Source organism: Mustela lutreola, chromosome 7 (assembly GCF_030435805.1).
Source record: "Mustela lutreola isolate mMusLut2 chromosome 7, mMusLut2.pri, whole genome shotgun sequence".
NCBI lineage: Eukaryota > Metazoa > Chordata > Mammalia > Carnivora > Mustelidae > Mustela > Mustela lutreola.
The window spans coordinates 50,488,429-50,506,278 of NC_081296.1; the positions used below are offsets into that span (position 1 = coordinate 50,488,429).

A 17,850-nucleotide genomic window follows, 5' to 3' on the forward strand; every position below is an offset into this window, starting at 1 on the left:
GAGACATAGCCAGGGCACGGAGGGCTGGGGAACCCCCATAGAGCTACAAGAAAAGGCATAAAGAGAAGGGGAGCTCTGCCTAAGGTCTTCTGGTCTGTTCACCTTGGCCTGATTTTCTGTCTGCGTTCTTTTCTTCCAGCCTCCATATCCACCTACCTGGATTCCCCCATCCTCTCTCTCTCACCCCCATCTCTCAGTCCCCAAAGATTTCTTCTCAGGTGGATTTTGCATGAAGGTTCTCTAGGTTTAACCCTACTGAAGGGTATGTCGAAGGAGAAGGTCAGCAGTCCATATCTGCACAGTGGCTGTGTTGGCCTCTGGCTACATGTGGCTACTGAGCACTTGTGTCTAATGAAAGTGAGAAAAAATTTGATTTATTTTACTTTAATCAATTTAAATTTAAAAGCTGATAATTGTTGGGACGCCTGGGTGGCTCAGTAGGTTAAGCGGCTGCCTTGCCTTCGGCTCGGGTCATGATCCCAGTGATCGAGTCCCACGTTGGGCTCCTTGCTCAGCAGGGAGCCTGCTTCTCCCTCTGCCTCTGCCTGCCTTCTGCCTGCCTTCTGTCTGCCTGTGGTCACTCTCTCGGACAAGTGAATAAATAAAATCTTAAAAAAAAAAAAAAAAAAGCAGCTGATAATTGCTTCAGGCTTTGGAAAACTTTTAAGTGTGTTTGGAGCCACTCGGGCATGTGAATCTGCGTTTTCCACTGTAATTTTGTGAAATCTAAATACAGATCAAATATTTTTAAAGAAAATTTAGCATCTGAATCATGCAGTGCTATTAATGTAAAATACACACTAGGTTTCAGAGACTTACTACAGAAAAAGGAATGAAACGATCTCATCTCAAAATATTGATTACATGTTGAAATGATAGAATTTTGGATCTACTGGGCTTTATAAAATATTACTAAAATTGATGTCACTATTATTCTTTCCTTTTTGGGGTGTGTGGCTACCATACCTTTAAATTTTCACGTGTCTCGCGTTGTATCATTATATATCCTATTGAACTGTATGCTCTAGATTGTCCATATAGCTTGATTCACATGAGGAGGGTAATGGCCAACCTGAAGAAAGACTTGAGTCTCCCCCGCCAGTCCATGGCTCTTGCCACCACATGTCCCTGGTCATCAACCCCAAAGAATCTCGAGTTCAAGGAATGGGGAGCAAGGCTATGGAGAGAGGAGAGGGAGAAGACTTCTGTTGCTCAGTCCAGACTCACCCGCCGCCACCCCAGCCCCAGGGGTATGGGAGCAGGTGTAAAGGAATGAGAGTCACAGAGGCACTCTGGGGGTGCCTCACTCCACCTGTCTTCACCTCTGAAGGATGCTAAAGGGGGTGAGCTGAAAAATACCTGCGTCCTCACTGAAGAGACTGTCAGAACCTGGAGGGTTTATAATGTTTCTGTTCTGAAGCTGGGGCCACTGCTTTATCATCTGTTGGAGCAAAATTACCTTTGGACAGTGCATCTGTTTCCATCCTTGGGCAACTGAACTGAAAATTGGAAGCTTTCCTAAGTAAACAAACAATGATGGTACCTATTTGTAACCACCACAGGATTGCCTTTTTACCAAACCAGAAGGTGAAATCTGGATTTGGATTTACAAAATTCTACGGAAGATGGTAGCATGTTTTGGAGAAAAAAAAAAATCCAAAATAGGTTACAGGCAACCAGGAGAGGCTTCAACCTACTAAATGCAATACCTAGTGAAGTAGAGAGACCATTCTTTATATTCATGCCCCCTTGTTAGGAATGCCCCCCTCTTTCTATCCTGTTCAAATCTGACTTCTTCTTTGAGGCCCAGCTTAGAAACCCCCTTCTCTCTGAGCCTTTCCCTGATTATTCTAGACTTCCCAGCTCTGCTTACTAAGCAATTATGTGACCCCAGAGCTGAATACCCCATAGGCCTCCATCCTCAATAAAATGATTAAGTCCATGAGTGTGTTTTCCTTTGGAGCCAGGTTCTAAGACATTATAGACAAATGACATTACTTGCTCTAATCAGTTACCTGTCACCATAGACCAGGAACTACAAAGTGCTTTGCCAACAACAATGCTTTAACCTCACCTCCCAAAAAAAGTCTGTTGTGAAAAACATTTTATTTATAATTTCTCATATTTACAGTTTATGTCTTCATTACAATCATTCTTACAATAAATATAGAAGTGCTAAAGAGACCATCATCACAGTGGCCTATGGTCCATCCAAGGCACAGGGACAGAGGAATGCTGCAGACCCCAGTGCTTCCCAGTGGTGCTCAGGAGGCCTTCAGAGAGTTTAGTGAAGGGGAGAAGAACTTAAGGTCTGAACTTGAAATGGGATGAATAGTCAATGCAGCAAAATCCTAGGATATCTATTAAGGAAATAGGTGTAAGTTTTTACTATTTTTATCAAGTGATCCTAAAGAAACAGAACAAAAAGACTCAAGCTGTCCCATTAGTAAGAAACAAAGAAACCAGGGCCTTCCCTGTCCTTTTCCCACACGGTCCTTGTCTTTGTGATCTCTACCTGTAGTGCACCCAGCACAGCACCTGGGCCCTCCAGGGGATTTGAGTGAGACAGGAAATTCACACACCACAGTGCCGGTTTCCTTCAGTGGCGACTGATGTCAGTGGAATGAGTGAGAAGCTGAGCAAAGGCTTCCCACGTCCTAAGCTTGGTCCCTAGGAGCCCCATAATGATTAGCAAGGAAGCTGACAGTGTTGATTCTTGGAGTCTTCTGTCTGCCTCCCTGGCTTTGCTTTATCTTGGCCACAGGGCAGGAGAAAATGCCACTGCTCTCATGGCCTAGTTAGTCTCCCTTCTTATGAATAGCCGTCGAGTCAGGTACAATGATCTCTTTGTTCTCTTGCAAGAATTGCCCATAAAAGGTAGATAGTCCCAGGGCTCTGGAGTAATTTATGTTGGTTTCTGATGGGCAACTTTGGGCCAAGTCCAGGGAAGCATCATCTAATTCACGTCACTCTGTCATGAGGCTTCTCCCTGCTGTCATTTGGTCAGCATCAGGCATGCTAAAGGCAAGGTGAGGATGCCACCCAGACTCCCAGGCTGTCAAAGACCTCGTGCACACACACATCTGAGTGTTCATTAGGCCTTCTGTAACTCGGTTTAGCAAACTCACTGCAAAGCCTTGGGGGGCTTGCCACCGCTATAAAAAGTCATGATGGTAGAGAAGGGAGAAGACTGTTCTCAGAGTGAGAGGGATGAGTAGAAGGAAAAAGATGTTATAAAGAAACTTGTGCTTTGATAGGACATTCCGTGCTGTCAAAATGAGACCAGGAATCAGAAAGTTCTCCATGAACTGCAAAGTGCTGGCCATGAGAGAGGTTGGAAGTTGGTAGTGGAGGCTCCTCCTCAGTCATGGAACTAACTGGTCTTCATGGGGCCCTTGCATCGATGAAAGAGTTAAGCCTTCATAGAAACTGTGACTCAGGTAGAAGACCATGAAGTATCTTTGTAACATTCCGTTATTATTGGTCCCTAAATACCATGTCCCCACCATGCACAGATAAATTCCTGCTTTCATATCTTGAAACAGATTTCAAGCAAGCTGTGACTCAACATCCTCCAAGTCGGGGAAGTAGGGATGTCTCGATTCCACATTGGCAGTAGGGACACCACAGAAGTGGCCGAAATGAAATCTGGGCCACAGACAAAGCTCTTCAGCCATTATGCTTCTGCCTATTTCCTCTAGATTCAAAAGCAGTTTGGGTCATCTCAGAACTCATGTCTACTCTAGGATAGAGAAAGCAACAATGCTTTTCAAGGAATAGCCTGATCATTTATCAAGTCTGTAAAGTACAAAGCATAATTGCACTGCTAACAGGAGGTTGGGCTTGGGCTTAATATTCTGTTGTCCTCATGCTTGCGACTTGACAGACAACTTCTGACTCCAGTTTTGACTCCAAAGTGAGTTCCTCCAGACCTTATGTGTCTTCTCAGTCTCTCTATCTCGAGTCCATTCAGTGCTTTTGATCCAAAGGACAGGACTTTGGATATGCCTCTACTGTGTTTCAAAGAATATCTTTTGTTTTCTTTTTGTCTCTGATACCTTGAACCTTCCTGTATCATTCTTCCTCCCAGTTGTAAGGTCAGACCATAAGTTTTGTCACAGCAGAAGGAATTAGAGGAAGACAACAACCCCCCCCCCCTTCCCTGAGGAAAGAAACTGAGTCTCAGAAGCAAAATCTAAGCAAAGAGTATACTTCTGGTCTGAAAACTTGGACAAGAAGCAGAATCTCCACATTAAAAGGAAACCACACTAAAGGGAATCCCTGGATGAAAATGTTTTCTGACCAATCACAGGCCCAGTGGGTGACTTGGTTTATACCCCCCAGAATCTAAACAACTTAATGGTCTCACACAGATGAAGCAGACAGCTCAGAGCTCCTGCCTCTTTAGCGAGTTTTTCCCATCCACAGATTGTCCTGGCAGTGGCTGTGGCATCAGGATGGCAGGGCACCCACCTACAGGCCCCCCCATGGGTCTGGGGCATTTGTGGGTTGGGCTTCAGAGAACCCTTAGGTATTTCAAATGTTTAGGGAGCCACAGTATGTAGTGTCCAAAGCAAAGTCCTTCCTTGGATGTGCCTGAAAGTTCTGGGGCCTCAGGCATGGGCTTCAGTCTCCTTCTTGATGGCTGGTTTGTAAATGACTCCTTTGTTGTCACTTTTTTTGCTACTGGAACAAGAAGAACACACGAGTCTCAGTTAAAGAGAAGAGATAAGCAGAGAGCAGCCTGACTTAGGTATGGGGTCAGATTCCTCTCATGAGGACCCTTCCCCTGTTCTGTCGGTCTTGGGAGGAATGACCCCAAAATAAAGCATTAACCAAAAAGGAATCTGGTCATTTTCCAACTGTTCTCTTATAACACCTGATGATAATAGACCTGCATTTTGAAGAAGGTCTCATTACCACCCCAACTTTAAACCTTTGATTCTATAACAGGATTCCTGGAAACTATTTTTTATACACTCCAGAAAAATAAAATGGTTTTAGAAAAACAAAACATCAATAAAAACATGAGCAATGGGCATTAATAGCTAATGGGAGTTATACATCAAGTTTCCCTTCATTTTCCTTTTTGGATTCAGAGGCAAAAAAACAAAAACAAAAACAAAAAACAGATATAAAGATGTTAGAAAGAGGACAGCCTTGCTGCTTGTGTTCAGTCAAATGGGACCTCCCCACCCCCAAATCAAGAGACTTGTCTTCAGGTGTTAGCCACGGCCACAGGCACATCTCTACCTCTAAGCCTAATGGCCCAGGATCTCATGCAAAGGAGGCTAGAGGCGATGGTGTTTGGGAGAAAGCACTCCTAGGATCAGCCTTGGTACAGGTGATGGGGGCTATTCATTCTGCAGACTGCCTTCCCAGACAGATCAGTCCTTGTGGACAAATAAGCTACCCAGCTCCCATTTTGAACCCAAACCAGCTCACCTCTTCTTTCTTCTGAAAAGCCAAATGGACACTGCCAGGACAACACAGATGCCCAGAACGCCAGCCAGGACCACTGAAAGGATGATGCCTGGGGAAGAGGCAGTGAACAGGCATTACATTACCGCCCCCCCCGCCCCCGCCGTGTTCATCTCATCCCATGGCACTTGGATGTGAAGTCAAGTGACAGCTGTGGAACCTGCCACAGAAGGATGTAATTTCCCCATCTCTGTTCTCAGGTTCTGGTCTTTGGCTTCGTAGAACTGGCTGAAGTACTTAGGGCCATTTTCAGACTGTAGTGATACCTCAGTAAGGGTTTGCAAACTTGCACCAGGATCATCTGAAGATGATTTTTTGAGCTTGAGCATCAAAGACTGATACAGTCTAGAACAGAGCCCAGGAATCTGCATTTTTATGAAACAGCTGTAGCTGATGCTGATGTACATGGTTCATAAACTACGTACTTGGACCATACTTGGAGAAATCCTAGGTTACAGAATGAGAACTTACTCTGTCTTGGCCTGCTAGAGTTAAGGCCCACTGGGAAGTCTCTATTGACTTTGCTCCCAAGCTCCATTGCACAGTCCTAAGTAGTCCAAAACAACCAGGAGCCCACTGCCAAGATCGCCTAAGTAGTCACCCAACCTCCACACTGGGCTTGGTCCTGTTCTTAGGCAATGGCTTCCCAGTATGGCCAATAGAGGTGTTGTTTCGGGTCATTGAATGTACACATGCTGTAGAGTGATTAAGTCTTTCATTATGGAAGCATTTGATTGGTATTTCATCTTTGAATCATTGAGTGATTTGAAGGTAGGACCCACAGCAAGGAAAAGGGCCAGTAGCCAGAGTGAGAGCAGAGAGAAGCAGGGAGGATGGGCTTGGAAATATCACAGGCCCAAATCACACCAAGAATCATAGCAATCACCCAGCCGCAGCATGCAAGGCCGGCAGGCCACATACCCAGACTCAGTCCTGCATACGTAAGGTCTTGCACTTCAAAGGGAGAGGAAAAGGGTGAAAATTAACAAAGTCAAACCATGGTGAATTTGCCCAGTGTGTTGAGCGAAGCCCCCCCTTTTGTTTGGTTGGAAGTACAGGGCTTATGTAGACTTTCTAGGAGTATTTCACTCTCAACTCAGGTACAGAAGGAATTGCACACCTTGGAATTCACACTGTGATCTCCATCTCCAGTTCTTCTTTATCACAGCAGTCTCTTTGCTAGGGCAAGACTTCAGTTTTTAGTACAGCATGACTAAAGTAGAAGCTGAGGAAGGGTAAGGATCAGAGTCCACTTGGGCAGGCTATTAAGTGCCTCTCGGATCCCTACCCCTCTTCATCGGTAAGGAACCGGCCAGGTTCTGGCTGGCTGGGCCTGGCAGGGCTTAGTTGGAGCCTGTCACTAGACTTTTGCCCCCTCCCTATCCAGTCTTGTGGTCATATTTGGTTCTGGTTTTGCTTTGGAACCATGGGGAAAGCTGGAGAAACCCTTCACCAATATCTGCCTCCCTTCTCTGCTTTGTGGAACCAGACGATTGTGTTTTTCTCAGAGAGTTATTATTGGGATGAGTAAGGAGTCCTCAGTGGGGCTGAGCTAGTGCCCAGATATCTGAGGTAAAATCCTATAGTCAGCCTCCTAGGGACCTCATTGGGGGAAGGTCACGGGTAAGCCTATCTTCTTGAGTAAGACAGAGGAGCCCAGTCATGAGGCTCCCCCTGGGTAACCCCAGCATACTTCTTCCAGGTTCTTAGAACTACTCCCTATTCTTCCAGGCAGGTCCTCCAACTAAAGAAAGTCTCTCTTACACATTCCCTCTTGTCTGGTGGTTTTCTGACGTCAGTAGAAACTTCTAGCACGTAGTGCCTGTGTAGTGTGGGTGCAGTTCTGCTGGAAGCCAGGGTTGTGCAGATAGTGGCCACCCAGCCTGACCCTCCAGTGAGCCTGTGCCCACAGAGCCCACTGTGATGACTCAGACCCTGGGAGAGCCCTGACCAGTTGTGAGACACCAGCAGAGGGCTAGGGACTCACACCTGGGGGTACTTGATCCCTTGGGGAACCAGACCCAAGATTTGGGAATGAGATTTATGCTCACCCTCCTTTCCTGCTGCATGACCAGAGTCTAGTTGGGTCCTCTGGAGCCATCAGTCCTGTGTCCTTTCCCTACTGTCCACTTCCACAATCTCATATGGAGTGTGCAGACTCCCTCACTCAAGGCTGGCATGAGGAGTCTCTGGTCTGGCTTCCCCAGGGGGCCCCAGGCTATTGTAAGGATAAGCGGAGCAGCTGTGGAGAGGAGCTATCCACAGAGTACAGGGTGGCCTGTTCTCTTGGCTCTTGCTGGCCACCATCAGCAAGCCCATGGCCTCCCAAGTGGTAGAGAGAGTGGCTCCCGTGGCCTGATTCCCTGCCCCAGGCCTCTTCTTGTAACCTGAACACAAGGACCAGTGTGTGGCTTAGGGAGACACTCAGGATAGGAGTCTCCCCTGGGGAGAGTGTCGGGTGTTTGCATAGCATATGCTGTGGCCTCTGCACACTGTAATTTGGTATTTTGGGTTTTTTTAAGGTACCTAGAGACAACCAAGGCTTCTAAGATTTTAAAAACAACCACCAAAACCCCGCAACTCGTTGTGGTTTCTTTTCCAAGCCTTTTGATGAAATACTCTTTTGTTCTTTGTTCCTAAAGCTCCAGATGCTGGTGGTACCAAACTAGTTCTCGCCACATAAGACCACTAGTAAGCCTAACCACTTGGCTAAGCCATTCAACCTGGACAGTTTCTAAAGTTGTAGTTTCACAGTCACCTCAAACATCTAGAGAGCCACACAGACCCCCCATACAGCTAAGAAGCCGCACTTCAGGCTGGAGGCGCTACCCGCAGGGAGCTTGGGGGCAGAGCCAAGTCTACAGAAGCAAGGCCGCAGGAATGGGACTTTTCCCAAGAGCCCATGGCCCAGGTTGGTGGCTCATCTGGAGGGAAATCTGGATGCCCTTGGCTGTATTAGGCGCTATAAACAGCAGCCTAATTTAATCCAGGGCTCTAAACAGAGTTCCTGGCTCATGGATGACTACTTGTGAGGGTCTAAGTTGCCTCTCTATGGAAATAATGAAATGAGCAGGCAGCCACAAAGACAAGGAAAGCCCCAGAGCCTGGGACAGATGCTTGTCAGCTAAGACTTTGATGCTGCAAAAACAAAGCAGCTTGACTGAGCAAACAAAGAGCAGGGAAGCGGAGTGGCAATGAGGGTATCACCTCATCAGAATTCTCCCCCTAAAGAAGCCCAGGGCAGGAGGATGTCGGGATGCTGCCCCGTGTCAACTGAGACAGCACCAACCATCAAGGAAGCAGGACTGTCCTGCAGACAGCGATGCAGTGCACAAGGCTTGGGTCCCATTCTACTAACTAACAGGAGAGGGAAAGTCAGGGAGACCTCGGGGAGCACAGGGATAGATGGTGGGGCAACTGAAGAAGTAGGGCCCCGAGAGAGAAGCCTAAGCCTGCATCACAGCCAAGCCTTGGGGATGTTGTAGAAAGAGCATAGGCCACAAGGAGGATGGAGGGAGGGACACACAGCCAGGGACATTCATCTGCAGATTAAACAAGCAATGGTTTGTTTCTAATCAGCAAATAAGACAAGTAGTTTCCACTGAAGAAACTGAGACAGGAGAGACCGAGACAGGCTGATTGACTGCAATGGCCCACAAGAGCTACTGCATGAGAACACAGTGAAGGGGCTTCTGAGCTGGGTGGTAAGGGCTGCATGGCCCACAGATGTGGGAGAGCTCCCTGCAGTCCATCAGGCGCTCCAGTACGAGCCAGGGCGAACAAAGACAGGGCAGTCTGACAAAGAAGGAAGCTGCGCAGATACAGAAGACCTTGATTATCACAGGCCTCTTCCAGGAAGGCACACCCCCGGAGAAGACAGAAAAGCTGCTTGCCACAGGAGCCTTGCTACCTGTTCTGGCTGGCTCAGAAGCTACTGCTTCCACTGCTGTCTGGCTGGACTCAGGGATGCCAGTTAGCTGCTTCTGCGGTCTTCTGAAGCCTCATGTGCACCCACAGAACAGCCGAGCGGAAGGAACAAGCACCGCACTTATACAGCTTGCCCCTCCTAGAACAATCCTGGCATTTTTTAGGTCTATTTGCAGTTCTGTTTATTCAAACAGAAAATAATCCTTTTCCTTTCTAAATATGATTTTCAAGTATGGATTGTTTTGTTGTGATGTCTGATATAGTCACATATATGTATATTTATATCTTATGTATATGTGTATGCCTTTAGCTGTCTCCAGTCTTATAAAAGAGACAAGTGGAGTTTTGGTTTAGCAGTGATTTGATAATTTAAATACATAAAACCCCCTTTTGGATGATAAAAACTCTCATTATTCTGTTTAATACAAGTTGGGGACTTAAGTAACTGAGATGCTAGTCCCATCTTTGGATGAGGCTTTGGTAGGAAAAGCAGGGAAGCTGCCCCCCGTGACCAGACAGTACAGAACTGTCTTTGGAGAACATACCTCACTGGGGAGCTTTTCTTATTGACACTAGGGAACCCAAAAAGAAATAATTTCTACAAATAAATATGCCAAAGAGATACCGCCCCATTACATGAGGGAGCTGGTTCGGGCTTTGCCTTCCAGAATGCAGGATTGCAGGCCCAGGACAGAAAGCCACATTGCTCTGAGGAGCCTAAATCCTGGAGCAGCAGGCGTGGATTACTGAGCTTAGGTACTAATGCTTAGTACTCTCAGGTCCCTTTTGTGGCCAGGCTCAGGCTATCTGTGCCGAAGGAATGGTAGTTGCCAGGACTGGCACCTTTTATTCCTTTCAGGCCAGAGCAACAGAAAAAAGGCTTCACAACTTCCCTCGGCAACTCTCTCCCAGGACTTTAAAACTTGATAGCTAAGCTCTGATCTTTAATGTTTCTTAGGCAAATGGATTGATTTGAATGCTGCTGGCAAACTGAAAACAAAGCAAAATGAGACCTACAACTAAAATGAGCCAGCTGGCCAGGCTTACATTCAAATCATTCTCCAGAGAAGACCCTGGGGAGGAGAGAGGCAGGCAGCCGGGGTGGGGAGTGGTAGGGTTTACATTCTTTCAAACTCATCATGAGCACCAGGCACAATGTCTGCCACAAGAATAAGATGCCAACCATCCCTGTCCTTAGGGGGCTAGTAGTGTGTGTGGATAATTTAGACATACTTATTCTAGTTTTCTGCATGGCACTAAGTCATGACCCTGTGATAGGCTGAGAACAGTCACAGAGATGAACGAGTTATTCCATTTGCACTGAAGGAAACTCTAAGGCACCTTCAGGGAAACAGGGAAGATTTCTGGAATGTTATTAATAGAGTTGGGTCTTGAAAGGATTTTTCAGGTGGAAGAGGTGAGGGGCATCCCAGGCACAGGGAATCAAGTGTGCACAGGTGAAAGCAGTGCTATGCTAAGGGAGGCCCTACAAGGCATGGACGGGGGCTGGGCGGGAAGTGCTGGGAAGACAGCCGGGGCCACCTCGCCAAGAGGGTCCGGCTTGCTGACTTCCTGCCTGGTCTGCTCTGTGCCAGAGGCTTGCTTAGGCGCCAGAGAACATCCATGCTGGGGTTTTCTGTTCCCCAGAGGGCCTGACTTGGGGCGTGTTCTGGAAACACATGACCTATTACACTGCACTAGATGAAAGGACTAGGGACTTGTTGGCACATTTGATGGTTGCTCCCGACTATTCACCCCCCATATCCAGGGGAAGTTGAAGGTGGAAACTCCTCCGGTCTTTCATTTGGATACCTTGGTAGAGTTGACGATACCTTCCATCTAATAGATTTTATTTAGAAATAGGAACTTTCAGAAACATAATGTTAGTAACCACAAAGCATACATTCTAGTCTCAGAATGTAAATAATTAGCCATCTTAGCTTTCTAAGATTTCTTTCCTCTTTTGTAAAGGTTTTATAAAACTACCCAGGTCCTGCAGCATCAAGCAGCTTCTCATTGTGTTACTCCGCATAAGTACCATGGGTGAAAGCCAACCCCCGCCCCGCCGTCTGCTGCCCAGTGCTCCTAAGTGTGCCTCTTCTGGCTCTGGGCTCTGCAGCGGTGACATGCTGTTGGTCAGAGCAAGCCCACTACAGACATGATTATAGAAACTCTCTGGCTTCCCCTTGTCTCTCAAGTTTCCCTTGCCCTGGCATATTAAAAATAGGGCTAGGTAACATGAACATTTTGGTTTGCTAGGCTCTTCCTTTATGACCCATCACCATCAGGACTCAGGACTGGTATGTTTAGCTAGGAAGAGGTCAACTTAAGGAACCAAGAATCGGGCCCCTGGTCTGTAAATCTTCCTCTGCCATCTCCCAGAGGGATCGGACTTCTGTGAGGTCCGGTCTACTCACAGATGTGTTCCCCTCTCTGGGATCCCTCCTTGAGGACAATGAGTCTTGTGTCCTCTCGTTAGCTCAAGCCTTCTATTTGTGCCCCTTGGAAGAGGCACTCTCTAAGAGCTAAGAAAAAAAAAAAAAGTGCCTCATGTGAGTTTCACCTCTCCACAAAGAGTGGGCATTTTAACCAAAAGAAACAAGAAACAACACATATGAGGGGGAAAAATGGTAAAAAAGCAAAGGAGAAAAATGATAAGGAAATTATAAAGCAAGTCGCTTCCTCAGAGGCCTCTGGATCCCTGATAAAGTGGTTTGTATGGTTCTCCTTAGGGTGGATAGTTCTCTGCCATCCACTTCTCTTAGCCTTGGGTGTACCCAATTGTATAAAAAGAAGGTATATTCAAATTCTAAAGGAAGATGGGGAACAGGGTTTTTCTGGAGTTTGGTTGTTCTCCTTAATAACCCAACAACCTTTTGGTTTCAGGGGTAACCATCACCAGACTGAAAAGGTCATGCTGTAGGGGTACCTGGGTAGCTCAGTTGGTTGAGTGTCCAAATATGATTTTAGCTCATGATCTCTGGGTCATGGGACTGAGCCCCGTGTGGGGCTCCGTACGTAGCACAGAGTCTGCTTGTCCCTGTCCCTTTGCTCCTCCCTGGCTTGTGCTCTCTCCTCTCTCTCAAACAAGTAAATAAATAATCTTTTAAAAGGCAATTTAAAAAAAGAAAATGTCATGCTGTAATAAAGACCAGGGCATTTGATAGAAAACTCCAGAATCCTGTGATATGAATGGGGGGAAAAGAATCAGTCGGAGCCTAGCAAAGGCTCTGTGGAATCCCTGAGCAGTGGTTCTCAATTATGCCTCTCCTGCCCTGGAGACACTGGCAATGTCTGGAGGCATTTTTGGCAGTCAGAATTGGGGGTATATTATGGGCATCTGGAGGGGAGAGGCTAGGGATTCTGCTGATGCCACAGTAATGTATATTATGTACACAATGTACATCGTACAATGTACAGCCCCCCACTGAGAATAATCCAGTCCAAAAGGTCAGTAGCCCCAAGGTTGAGAATCCCTGCACTAGGGCCAAATCATAGTACAGACTAAAGTCTGTCCTTAAGGACAGACTACTTCTTTCTTTTTCTTTTTTTCAGCATTTTAGTTATTATATTTAGAAATGTTTTATTTAAATTCAGTTTAGTTAACATATAGTATAGTATTACTTTCAGGGATAGAATCTAGTGACTCATCAGTTGCATAGAACACCCAGTGCTCATTCCATTATGTGCCCTCCTTAGGGCTCATCCTCCAACTACCCCGTCACCCACCCACCTCCTCTCCATCAACCCTCCATTTGTTTCCTATAGTTAAGGGTCTCTTACAGTTTGCATCCTTCTCTATTTTTATCTTATTTTATTTTTCCTTCCCTTCCCCTATGTTCAACTAGTTTGTTTCTTAAACTCCACATATGAGTGAAATCATATCGTGTTTGTCTTTCTCTGAATTATTTCTCTTAGCAAAATACTCTTTAGTTCCATCCATGTTGTTGCAAATGGCAATGAAATGGCAAGATTTCATTCCTTTTGATGGCCGAAGGACAGGCTACTACCTCTTAAGGACAGAATTAAGGACAAGTTCTTTATGCCTTTTCTAAGCACAGTTGAGGAAAAAGCATGGTCAAGCTAAATGATTCATTCCTAATTGTTACAATTTGGCTAACCCTCAGAGCCTAATCTCAAAGTCCTTGCACTTTTTCTCCCAGAGGATTTCCTTGACATTACTTTTCTCCTAGCAAAACAGTCCAACTCTGGGGGTGCCTGGGTGGCTCAGTGGTTTAAGCCTCTGTCTTCAGCTCAGGTCATGATCCCAGGGTCCTGGGTTTGAGCCCCACATCGGGCTCTCTGCTCAGCAGGGAGACTGCTTCCTCCAGTCTCTCTGCCTGCCTCTCTGCCTACTTGTGATCTCTCTCTCTGTCAAATAAATAAATAAAATCTTAAAAAAAAAAAAAATCCAACTCTGTAGTTCCTACTAACTTCCAGAGAAAACCCTGAATAAATCAGACCCTAATTACAAGCATGCCTCAGTGGAAGAGTGTATAAATACTTGAGTCTGAATTGCTCAAGGTCCACACTGACAAACGGGCTCATCCCATAAACCTGAAATGGCATGTTACAGTCTGAGGCCCCTCCAAGTTGGTGTGAGAGGCCCCTCATGAATGCAGGTGCCCCCTGAGGGGTGATATTTGGGTCTTCACTCCTTTGGGGCTGCCCACCCCGCAATTGTTCCTTGGGAAACAGCCCTTTTAGCTGCCTGTGTCTTTGAGAAGTGAGCAGGAGGGGACATTTCTGGCCAAGTTTCTATAATCAGCCTCCAAATGAACAGGTTTGCCTTTGACTGCCGTGGTGTCTCACTCCAAGGGGAGAGCTGGGCCCAGCCTGGGCTCCATGAAACAACATTTCTGGGTGAACCGTTCGGGAAAGGCAGTGGCAAAGCTGCATTTGAGCTTTGATCCTGATGTCCTTAGCTTGGAGTCAGTCCCCACGCTTCTGCTGAGAGGCCCCTCAAGCTCCGCAGCTAGACTAGGAGAGTCTACTGAAATAGCTCTGCTACAGGCCTGACCACACTGCCCCCTCCATGAGCGCCAGCTTAGACCTGAGACGGTCTAAGAAGATGGCTAATTATTCCCAGTGCCACAATCCATTATTATAAGAGGAGGTTACTTTGGGATGTCATTCTCAAGTTCCTGCATGGTTTCTTCTGATCCTCTGTAACTGTCCTCAAACACTGTCCCTGCAATGTAAAGTGAGGATGAGCAGTTGTTAGTGTCCACTTAGAATCATATAACATGTTAGTACTGAAAGAATGTTAACTCACCTAGCCCAGCCTATCATTTTATGGCTGAAGAAACCAAGCCCCCAAGAAGGGACACGATTGGCTTATATCATATAGCCAGGAGGAAATAAACAGAGGCCTTGAACGTAGGTCTTTTGACAATAGGAGGGGGAATACCCAGTGTATCCCCAGTGGCTTGTACAGACCAGCCCAGAGAGGAGATCTGATTACAATCTTTGAATCACAAACAAAATTCTACCTTATATATGTCGGCCAGTCCTTTATCTCCAGGTAGAGTTTTTATGTTTTTATTTTATCTAAGAGTTGAAGTGTTTTCCATTTAACCCTTGACTACTACATATTCCATTTTGAAGAACGGGAAAAGAGAAATTTATATCTAAAAGAGATCGTGAAGGGATAATTCTGTACATTTGAAGCATTTCCTAGAAAAGAAGTTGACAGTTATCATCATATAGATTCTTGATTTTTAGGAATGGTCATGGTTCACGGATTCAGTTTTCAGACCAGGAAACTGAGGAAAAGAGAGAAATTACCTTAACCAGTGGCATCTGGAGAGGAGAGCACAAAAGATAAATTCTTGGGCAGTTCTCGATTCTGTAACTGACAGAAGAATCTAATTCCGACCATAGGTATGGGTCCGTTCAGAAGGGCACGTTTCTAAAGCTTTTTGGCAAGGGCTTCGAAATACAATCTTCCTATGTTTAACTAAGCTTAGTCAGTGGTAATTATAATCTCACACAATAAGAAAGGAACAACAACAAAAGAGGTACACCAGAGGAGACCTGGTGAGAGCTGACAGGTAAGTCAATAGGGTCATGCTTAGATGTGGTCACCTGGCCCAGTTCAGTGACAAGTGATGTACAAGGATAAAGTGGAACTTCCACAGACCTACTCCGCTTCTGACCACTTGTGGTTCCCTTCTCGAGAGTGGCTCAAGAATCTACAGTGAGAAAGTGAACTTAGAGCTTCAAAGAAGAGTGTGGGTCCCAACAGTGTTCTCTTACCTGTTTCCCTGGACCCCCCGGCTTCCAAAAGTATCAACACAGATACTGAACAGATAAAGATGTTCAATGTCCTTCGGGGGAGTTAGGGTTACAGATGTAAAAGAAGAACTGAGCTTTCATAGTATTAGGACTAAACCAAACTTCACGCTTCATTCAGTATAGCTTCATTCAGTATAGTGTGCTTAAGGAGATGAGACCAAAGGGCAGTGAACGCAGACGCTTTCTTGCCTGACGGGTCCTGCTAATATTAGGCTGTGAGCTGCTGTAGCTGCAAACGTGGATTATGCCCCTCTGTGAATCCTTACAAAGGACCTTCCCGGACATTGGTGATGCTGGCGGTGCTATGAGTCACCCAGCCAGGCTAGAGATGGGCCTTAATGCCAAGAAAGCCTAGGGTAAGAAGTCAGGAGTTTGGTCTCATGAAAACAGTCCTATCATGTGTCTTAAAAGAAGGGTGGTTCTCCAGGGTAGTTCTCTGGAGGCAGAGCATCCTCTTGTCCCCATCTGTGGGAGACTCCAGATTTAATGAGGGCTCTGGTCCAGACACCTAGAATCTCTGGCTAGTGTTTCCCACAAAGGCTCAGGGAAGTCAAGAGCAGAAGGGCAGCCTCAGTAAACCCACACACAGTAGCTTCTTACACACTCTTGTTCCATTGGTAGCCAGAGTGCTCTTAACCCAATTCCTAAGGGCATCAGTGACAAAGTCGGAGGGTAGCCACCCAACATCATAGAAGATGGGTGTCTCGGCACCACAATCCCCACACACACACCGCATCTTCTCACCTTGTCGGAAAGAGATGTACACCTGCCTCTCCTCAAACTCCTGGACCCGCCGGAAGTTGTTGACCATTTCTCTGGGGGATGGGTCATCCACATATGTGTAGTACAGAGCAGTCTCCAAAGCCAGCAGCTGCAAGGGGAGCAGCAGAAACATACCCCATGGGCAGAGTGATGCTCTCTTGCCTGACCTCAATGGTGAAGAGAGCTCTGGGGCTTGGCAGGAGGCACATCAGAAAGCCATGGGAAAGCCAGAGAACCGTGCCCCTCGCCAGCAGGTATCTGGTTGACTGGGCACTGGGTGAGCTGGTCTTTCCTCTCCTCCCAATGCTTGGAGGAAGGTTAGCGCTATTAGCTGCTGGGTGGCGGAGGGACTCCTCAACCTCCCACAGAAATCGTGTTCCTCTCATGGGCCCGATTTGGAACCCAGCTCTAAATTGGAGGGACCTAACGTTTATTCTGATGGTCTCATCTAAAGGAACAAAAAGAAGGAGGCAAGAGTTTCACAGGCCCTCTGATGACTGGTTCCACAGAATTTTCATACACCCACATAGATTATATAATCAGTTTCCAAGGCAGTTTCTAGGTTAGGGTATTACCGTTTCCCTGAACATTTCATCTCTTGATTCATCACATCTTTATTCCTGTCCGCCTACCTGTTGCCATTTATCTACATTACTCAGATCAGTAGCTCATAGTAAAAAAGAAGGAGCAACAGAGAGTGCCTTCCTGGACTCAGGGAGAGGGCCAGGGGAGCGGGGGGCACCAGGAGCCCATGTGTGGCACTGTCTGGGCCGTGTCTCCGGGACAGCCAGTTTTCTTCTTGATGAATTTCTGGGGAGCAGAGGGATGGACAGTGACCAGAAACTCCGGTCTGCCTTTGGGGCTTAGCTTTGTGGCCAATCAGTGGGCGATCCCACAAGCTCCCTCATCTGTTTACCCCTCACTTTCATCACCTGTAAAATGAGAGGGTCAGAGATGATTGCTGAGGACTCTGTGCCCCCAGTTTTGCACTAGACTTTGAGCTTCCTGAGGGCAGAGACTATCGCTTACTTACTCCTGCAACCCCAGCCTTCTGGTTTGTTAAACCATCTAACTGGCTCTGTCTTTATTCCACCCTATAAAGGAACTGTGCTCTCTCCCGCCACAGAGGAAACACCATCCAGCCACTGAGGGAAATGTTAGGAAATGCAGCTTAATAACTCTTTTGTAAGGAACTGTGTACCCAGGTTCATTTTCCTAGCTTGACTCAATAACTCCACTCTGCAACGCAGCCTGTCCTTTCTGCTATGCTGCCAGGTGCCTGTGATATTTGCAGAGGTTTGGCATAGCTGTCAATGAAGCTCTAAGTGAGGAAACCAAGTTATTGATGATGATCTGGGTGACGGCAGGGACCAAAGTACCACA

The 17,850-nt window shown here is 46.5% G+C and overlaps 1 protein-coding gene across 1 annotated transcript in view; it reads right to left on the reverse strand.

Annotated features, from left to right (window-relative positions):
• Window positions 1–2,087: 2,087 nt before the first annotated feature.
• The window catches only part of CA12 (carbonic anhydrase 12), a 55,931-nt gene continuing 40,168 nt past the window's right edge, over window positions 2,088–17,850 (reverse strand). Inside the window, exons 8-11 of the mRNA XM_059180728.1 lie at window positions 16,450–16,576; window positions 6,403–6,435; window positions 5,446–5,533; window positions 2,088–4,686 (exon numbers count right to left, since the gene is read on the reverse strand). Of these exons, the coding sequence (XP_059036711.1) occupies window positions 4,614–4,686; window positions 5,446–5,533; window positions 6,403–6,435; window positions 16,450–16,576 (321 nt within the window). The 3' untranslated portion in view covers window positions 2,088–4,613. The remainder of the gene's footprint in view (window positions 4,687–5,445; window positions 5,534–6,402; window positions 6,436–16,449; window positions 16,577–17,850) is intronic.